Genomic DNA, 8,402 nt, shown 5'->3' on the forward strand with positions numbered 1-8,402 from the left:
TGTTGCACAAAATGACCCAAGGTGACATTCTGTATTGAAACGCAAAAATTATGCATGCAGTTCACATAAACGTACATCTCCCATTTGTTAGGTGCAGTTTTTGTAGATAACACCAATAAAAAAAAGTTGCTTTGCTGCCATCGTGGCTTTTAAATGTTTTTGTTTTTGTAATTCATAAATGGTTTTTGTCGAAATAACATTCCTGCCAAACAGGCAAATGGAAAACTGCTGTCATATAACACAGCAACATTCATGAATGCCCTTTTACTCATTCTGTGTCAGCATAACATTTAGTCTTTAAATCCTGCATGGAAATTACTTGCCATGCATATAAAAAACGAAGCACATATGAAAAATAATTTGCTCCAATTTTTTGCGGGTATATTTATACGCAGTTCTTTGTTCCTAGTTGGAAAGAACTTCCCCTTCAAGTGCTTATGATGTTGATGACTTTGTGCATGAATTTGAGTGCCACTTTTTAGAATGTTGTTGCATTGCTGTGTGTTATACTTATCCTGCATATATTCAAATGTTTAATTGGCTGTGTACCCCCTGGTTGGACTGCAGGATGGTTTGCGTGTGCAAACAAACAAACAAACAAACAAACAAACAAACAAACTATTCTGGACACCAAGTGCTTTCAGCAGAAAGAACAGCAGGTGGCTTCTTCTACCTGCGCTTTTGTGAGAGCAGTGCTCTTTTCTACAAAAATATGAACTTCTATATACTTTATGTGCATATCCATGGCTACACCCGATAACAACTTTCTGTGGCAGCACAGTTAAAGCTATACGCATGTGCGGAGCTTTTCCTTTTGTGTTACTACGCCAAATAGTGCCGGCATTTTTTCTGGTGGCTTACAGGAACAGGAAAACCAGACATGGACACTAGAAAGCCAAAACTGGAAACAGCAAGTAATGGAAATCCTTTTTCTAAGCAAGCTTCTTATTGTTATGAAAAAAATCTTGAACATAAAGTTAATAATAATAATAATATTTGGGGTTTTACGTGCCAAAACCACTTTCTGATTATCAGGCACGCCGTAGTGGAGGACTCCGGAAATTTTGACCACCTGGGATTCTTTAACGTGCACCTAAATCTAAGCACATGGGTGTTTTCGCATTTCGCCCCCATCGAAATGTGGCCGCCGTGGCCGGGACTCGAACCCGCGATCTCGTGCTCAGCAGCCCAACACCATAGCCACTGAGCAACCACGGCGGGTATTGAACATAAAGTTAAAATAATAATTGGTAAGATTTGTTTTGAAGTACGTAGCTTCCAGTTGCTTGGATTCGCAGACTACATACAGCTGCACAGCAAAAAAAAAAAATGTATGCTTTGGCTGCACTGCCATAGAATGTTGTCACCGGGTGTAGTGGGCTGCTTTTAATGCACTGAGGCATTTGCTCAAATGCACAATGAGAAATGCACCAAGTGCTTTTTGCAGAAGCCTGCAATGCCGCAAGAAAACACATTCCAACCCCAAAACAAAGTAAAGCAATGAACGGGGCTAGTTGATGGACGTTCATGATTATATTGCGCTTAGTGTTACACTGATGAACATAAGGGTCAATATCCGGACGTATGTAGCGCAAGTACGTCTGCATCTTGTTCGTCCGGGTCTTGTCCCTTATGTTCGTCAGTGTAACACTAAGCGCAATATAACCATGAAGATCCAATACAAACAGTGCAAAAGTGCACGTGTTGTCACTGAGAGACTCCAGTGCAATGCAACTGCACTAACATTATGAGCACAATTTATCTCAGAAATGCTGGCCAGTCATACTAGACCTTGCTCAGCTACACTCCCTTGCCTGCCTTACATTCGCTGAGAGAGCAGAATTCCTTAATAACACAATGCGAATAGATAGATTTACTTTGCTTGCACCGTTGTTTTCTGAACTGCAGGTGGTAATTTTTGACAGGATTGCACATTAGAGATCATAAGCTACACTAAAGTAAAAGGGGCCCTGAAACACTTTTCAAACTAATCATGGAATGGTCTCACTATTAAAGGATGTCATTTCATGAATGTCATGCCGCAAAATGATTTTCAATCCTTCAGGTATAAGTAGAGTTATCGCACCAATACGCGGCTTTCTCTCTCATTTTGTCTCCACTAGCATGCTGGAACCTACACAGGAGAGATGCCAAGGAGGCAAAGCTCCACTCAAAAGTTGAGTGTCTTGGCGGTGAAATGGCTCATCGCGCCACCCTGTGGCAGCCGCAGTAGACTGTGCCACGCAGCACACCACTGCTATTTTGGAAGCAACGAGCAGCAGACGCAGCTACACGAAACTGTCATGCATAGACCGGCAGTGCAAAGATGAAATTATTTTTCTGTCTCTTTTTCAGATAGCAGGCATTTATATATTTCATTTATTTACCTCAAAATGAGTAATTACATATTATTGAGAATGTTCTCCCGATCATAAAATCAGCCAATACGTGTAGGTGGGTCCAGCTGCTTGCAATGATGCTGCATGATGACATTGTGGAAGCGAAAGCAAGCAATTTCTTGCTGTTTTCAACATGCAATTGTAAATTCCCTGCTGCATGCAGTGCAATAACATTTGGCTCACATGTTTACAGGAGCCTCTTGTACAGATCGGGAACATTTTCTTACAATGTTCAAAAAGTGTTCAGGGCCCCTTTAAGGAAATCATAGAATGTACTATGTGGTGCAAGTCATCGTGGTGAAAAGTAACTTGAATATTTCATAAGTATATGTAGAAGCTCGTGAGTGGAGCTTTCCTGATGGGCAGTCGCGGTCCAGGTGCTTTTCCTTACTTTTCTTGCTTGAGTACCACTTTTCTTTGCTGAGAGGCAGTAAACTGTCCAGCTTTTTCTCATTTTTTTTTCAATTTGCTTGTTTGTGTAACAAGCATTAATATTATTAATGCTTGTTACACAAACAATTACTGCTACAATATTACTGCTATTAGTGTTAACCATCATACTCCAGCGAAAAGCATCAATATGAATTACCACTTAGCTTGACAAGAAGCTTCCCATTTGGCTTTAGGAGACCAATAATGTTAGCAAAAGTGTCAGAACTTGGTCTCATCTGTGGTGTGACAAAACCAACGAGCACAACATCAAAACTGGACGCTGGGTGTTCAGCTAGAAGGCAAAGAGAAAACAAAGTACATATGGCTTAAAGTGGCACAGGTTTTATCAACTTAATCAGCAATACAAGGTCATGTGACATGCTCAGAACTCCGAGGAATTATAAGAAATGCAGCTACACCGCATCACAAAACTATTCACCGCAATATTTCGTTTTAGTTTTTCACCCGACATTTTCACGCAAACCGCTGATCACACGTGATAAAAAAAAAATTCATTTTTGGCTCTACAAGTAAAGCTTCTGGTTGCACTTACCAAAATTTCTAACCAGAGTACAAAAGGTCAAGGAGTTAAAGGAATATAGGTGGCTTGATTTTCATAAGCACGAAACTCCTCACCGTTGACTTCTGGCTTTATCGACACATTGGTGAGTATTCAGACAACTGTCATCGGTCTCTCATTGAATCAACACTACGGAGACAAACACATATAGCAAAAACACTTTCCGGCACTGACGCTAAATGAAATACACCAAACATGAAGGCAAATTTTCGCTATAGAAGACGTTTTCAAAAGATAAGCGTATAAATATTTTTAATGACACACTCGATCAACGTGTTCCGAGATTACAAAGACGGCGCCGAATAAAACAACACACGAAGAAGGGGGACACGAGACAGCACGCAGGCGCATTAACAGCTGAGTTTCCGAGAGTAAGCTAAGGCGCACAGCAAACACAGCAGTTAACAGCCCGACATAGGCAGTCACGATAGGAAGAGCATAAGATGCAGCTGCAAAATGCTGCGGACACAAAGGAACAAGCTGAGAGCATGTTGAAATACTTACACTCAAGCAATTTCACAGCATTTTCGAAATGACAAAGTTCAGCTTTTTTGACCAAAGCTGCAATTTTCTGTTTGAGGTCCGTGGCTGTTTCACTGTTGACGTGACCCTCCCACAAAACCAGCACCTTGTCTCCACTTTTCAAGATGTGCTCCATTGCTGAAATTATAGGAGTAACGCTACTAAATTTCACAACCTTGCCAAAGAAACTAACTGCGCAATCCACAATATATGATGCCCTACAGCTGATACGCCCATTGTAAATGCTGCTGCTAGCTTTCAATAACCTTTAGTTTTTCACTACATTCTGTCACAAGATGCAGTCATTAGAAAAACTCTTTAATAATGAAAAACTAGATTAAGAAGTGCGCAAATCTCACCTAACAGCGCCGGTACTAGACAACGCGAGGCTTTGGATTGTAATGGATTGGACGAAAGCGTCTTTTTCTTTTCTTTTTTCTTGTTTGTTATTTGCGCTTGCAACATGTTGCAACTGGTGCCAAATGGTGCAGAAACTATGGGGCATACTTTCGACATTTTTGGTATGTTCTATTATGTAGAATGTCACTACTGAACTCTTGTTTCCGATTTGTTAGCCTGCCCGAGCCTTAGGTTTTCGGAGAGAGCATTAGCTCGGGGCCTCCTATCTAAATACACGGGAACGGAGAAGTCATTTTTCTCGACAACCACTGCGCCATGGTTCACCGCACCGAATTTGATTAGGTTTCATCATCAGCCTGTTTTATGTCCATTGCAGGACGAAGGCCTTTCCCCGCGATCTCCAATTACCCCTGTCCTGCGCCAAACGATTCCAACTAGCGCCCGCGAATTTCCTAATTTCGTCGCTCCACCTAGTCTTCTGCCGTCCTCCACTGCGTTTCCCTTCTCTTGGTACCCATTCTGTAACCCTAATGGTCCAAAGGTTATCTAACCGGCGCATTACATGACCTGCCCAGCTCCATTTTTTTCACTTGATCTTGCCATCTGCTCGAAATCTTATCAATGACATGGATGTGATCCATTGTAGAGTATCCCTTCCTGAAGCCAGCCTGTTCCCTTGGTTGACTAAAGTCCAGTGTTGCACTTATTCTATTGGAGATTATTTAGGTAATTATTTTATATAATACTGGGAGCAAGCTAATGGGCCTGTAATTTTTCAATTCTTTAACGTCTCCCTTTTTGTGGATTAATATAATGTTTGCATTCTTCCAGTTTTCGGGGATCCATGCAGTCGATAGACACTTCGTATAAAGAGCTGCCAGTTTTCCAAGCATTATGTCTCCTCCATCTTTGATTAAATCGACTGTTATACCATCTTGTCCTGCCGCTCTTCCTCGTTTCATATCTTGCAAGACCCTTCTGACCTCATGGCTAGTAATACGAAGAGTTTCTGTATCCTGTTCATTAGTGTTTCTAATGGAGGTATGCTGACTCCTCTGGGTGCTGTACAGGTCAGTACAGAAATCTTCCGCTGCTTTTAGTATATCTTCCAGATTGCTGATGATATTAGCCTGCTTATCTTTCAGTGCATACGTCTTGGTTTGTCCTATGCCAAGTTTCCTTCTCACTGATTTAGGCTACGTCATTTTTTACGGCTTCTTCGGTGTTTCTTGCGTTATAATTTCGAATGTCACTTATTTTCACCTTGTTGATCAGTTTTGACAGTTCCGCGAATTCTATTTTATCTCTTGAGTTCAACACTTTCATTCTTTGTCGTTGCCTTATTAGGTCCTTTGTTACTTGGGAGAACTTGCCTACTGGTTGCCTTGGTGCCTTACCTCCGACATCAATTGCTGCTTCTGAAGCCAGCGTAGTTACGGTTTCATTCATGGCCTCTATGTCATCTTGATCTCTCTGTTCTAAGGCTGCATATTTGTTTGCAAGTTCCAACCTGAATCGGTCTGCTTTCCACCGGCCCTTACTGCATCTAGGTTGGCCTGTTTCTTCTTGACCAATTTTGCTCTTTCTCTCTTCAAATCGAGGTGAATCCTAGCCCTCACTATCCTATGATCACCGCATTTTACCCTACCCATCACTCCTACATCCTGCACTATGCTGGGACCGGCAGAAAATATGATATCAAATTTCATTTCTTGTTTCACCATTAGGGCTTTTCCAGGTTCACTTTTTGTTCACATTAATTGTGAACGGGAGGTAATTGTAATTGTGAAAAGGGAGATACTATCTCTCCAATGCTATTCACAGCGTGTTTACCGGAGGTATTCAGAGACCTGGATTGGGAAGAATTGGGGATAAGAGTTAACGGAGAATACCTTAGTAACTTGCGAATCGCTGATGGTATTGTCTTGCTTAGTAACTCAGGGGACCAAATGCAATGCATGCTCACTGACCTGGAGAGGCAAAGCCGAAGGGTGAGTCTAAAAATTAATCTGCAGGAAACTAAAGTAATGTTTAACAGTCTCGGAAGAGAACAGCAGTTTACGATAGGTAGCGAGGCACTGAAAGTGTTAAGGGAATGCATCTACTTAGGACAGGTAGTGACCGCGGATCCGGATCATGAGACTGAAATAACCAGAAGAATAAGAATGGGTTGGGGTGCGTTTGGCAGGCATTCTCAAATCATGAACAGCAGGTTGCCACTATCCCTCAAGAGAAAAGTGTATAACAGTTGTGTCTTACCAGCACTCACGTATGGGGCGGAAACCTGGAGGCTTACGAAAAGGGTTCTCCTTAAATTGAGGACGACGCAACGAGCTATGGAAAGTAGAATGATGGGTGTAACGTTAAGGGATAAGAAAAGAGCAGATTGGGTGAGGGAACAAACGCAGGTTAATGACATCTTATGGCGTTTTTCACTGGTCGATTCGGAGCAGAATTTCTTGCTCCGTGGCAACGAATCCGAATTTCACTGGTCGATCTGGAGCGGGTTCGCGCGTTCCACTGGTCGTTTCGGATCAACTCGCTCCGCGCCGGATCGCTCTCACTTGCTCCGCCGCCGAGGCGCGGATTCGGGCGGAAATAGCTCGCGTCACTTCCGTTTTCAAGCGAAATCGGTACCCGGTTTGTACGCACCGTTACTAATCTAGTAACGTTGGTTTGTACGCACAACATTGTGTTGCTTCGCAAAATGGCTGCGTTCGGTGCTGCTGCAGCGCTCGCGTTTAGCGATGAGAGCGCGGACGACAGCGATTACGAAGTGACGCAAGTGCTGTACGAAGACTTCTATGCACGTTGTCCATGCACAATCCTTGCGGGCGCGACATGGAAATGACGGACTATGCGACTGCCACGGTCAAATTACACACGGGGGACGGCGAGTTTGGTTGCCGTGGAAACGTACAGAACGGAAGTAGGGCATGGTTTTCGGAACCGGTTCGTGCGACGTGTACGCAGACTTCCTGTGTGATCCGCCGCGGAGCGTTTTTGCGCTCGGCTGGCCGATTCGGATTTGTGAAACCCGAGCGCTCGCTCGAGGATTTCGGCGGCCGCTCCCGATCAACCAGTGAAAAACGCCATTAGTTGAAATCAAGAAAAAGAAATGGGGGGCATGGGCAGGACATGTAATGAGGAGGGAAGATAACTGATGGTCATTAAGGGTTACGGACTGGATTCCGAGGGAAGGGGAGCGTAGCAGGGGGCGGCAGAAAGCTAGGTGGGCGGATGACATTAAGAAGTTTGCAGGGACAAGATGGTCACAATTAGTACATGACAGGGGTAGTTGGAGAAGTATGGGAGAGGCCTTTGCCCCGCAGTGGGCGTAACCAGGCTGATGATGATGATGATTGTATCCTTATTATTATTATTATTATTATTATTATTATTATTATTATTATTATTATTATTATTATTATTATTATTATATTAATGTCTCCTTGAGCACGAGGTCGCGGGATCGAACCCCGGCCACGGCGGCCGCATTTCGAGGGGGGCGAAATGCGAAAACACCCGTGTACTTAGATTTAGGTGCACGTTAAAGAACCCCAGGTGGTCTAAACTTCCGGAGTCCTCCACTGCGGCGGGCCTCATAATCAGAAAGTGGTTTTGGCACGTAAAACACCATAATTTAACATTTCTGATTACGTGCCTGTTGGTGGTCGTTAGCCTGCAGGCTAAGCTGTCAACCCATGATCACAAGCTCCAGCGAAGCCTCAATTCCATTTTAATAAAACCTTCTGTGAGGGTGGTGCTCGTCATGGTCACACAAGCACCTCGCTTCCCTCCGCGCTTGTTTGAGCGTCGCTGAACACACGCACGCACGTAATATTAACCCACACATGACCCGCCACGATTGCTTAGTGGCTATGGTGTTGGGTTGCTGAGCACGAGGTCGTGGGATCGGATCCCGGCCACGGTGACCGCATTTAGATGGACGCGAAATGGAAAACATCTGTGTACTTAGATTTAGGTGCACGTTAAAGAACCCTAGAGGGTCCAAATTATTCCGGAGTCTCCCACTACGGCGTGCCTCATAATCAGATCGTGGTTTTGGCTCGTAAAACGCCATAATTTAATTAACTTAATTTAAACGC

The 8,402-nt window shown here is 43.6% G+C and overlaps 1 protein-coding gene across 1 annotated transcript in view; it reads right to left on the minus strand.

Moving 5' to 3' along the window:
• Window positions 1–4,413, minus strand: part of CIAPIN1 (cytokine induced apoptosis inhibitor 1) — a 29,544-nt gene extending 25,131 nt beyond the window's left edge. The window contains exons 1-3 of the mRNA XM_075704472.1: window positions 4,293–4,413; window positions 3,916–4,071; window positions 2,989–3,123 (exon numbers count right to left, since the gene is read on the minus strand). Of these exons, the coding sequence (XP_075560587.1) occupies window positions 2,989–3,123; window positions 3,916–4,071; window positions 4,293–4,398 (397 nt within the window). The 5' untranslated portion in view covers window positions 4,399–4,413. The remainder of the gene's footprint in view (window positions 1–2,988; window positions 3,124–3,915; window positions 4,072–4,292) is intronic.
• Window positions 4,414–8,402: the final 3,989 nt, after the last annotated feature.

Source organism: Dermacentor variabilis, chromosome 1 (genome assembly GCF_050947875.1).
Source record: "Dermacentor variabilis isolate Ectoservices chromosome 1, ASM5094787v1, whole genome shotgun sequence".
NCBI classification, from domain to species: Eukaryota; Metazoa; Arthropoda; class Arachnida; order Ixodida; family Ixodidae; genus Dermacentor; species Dermacentor variabilis.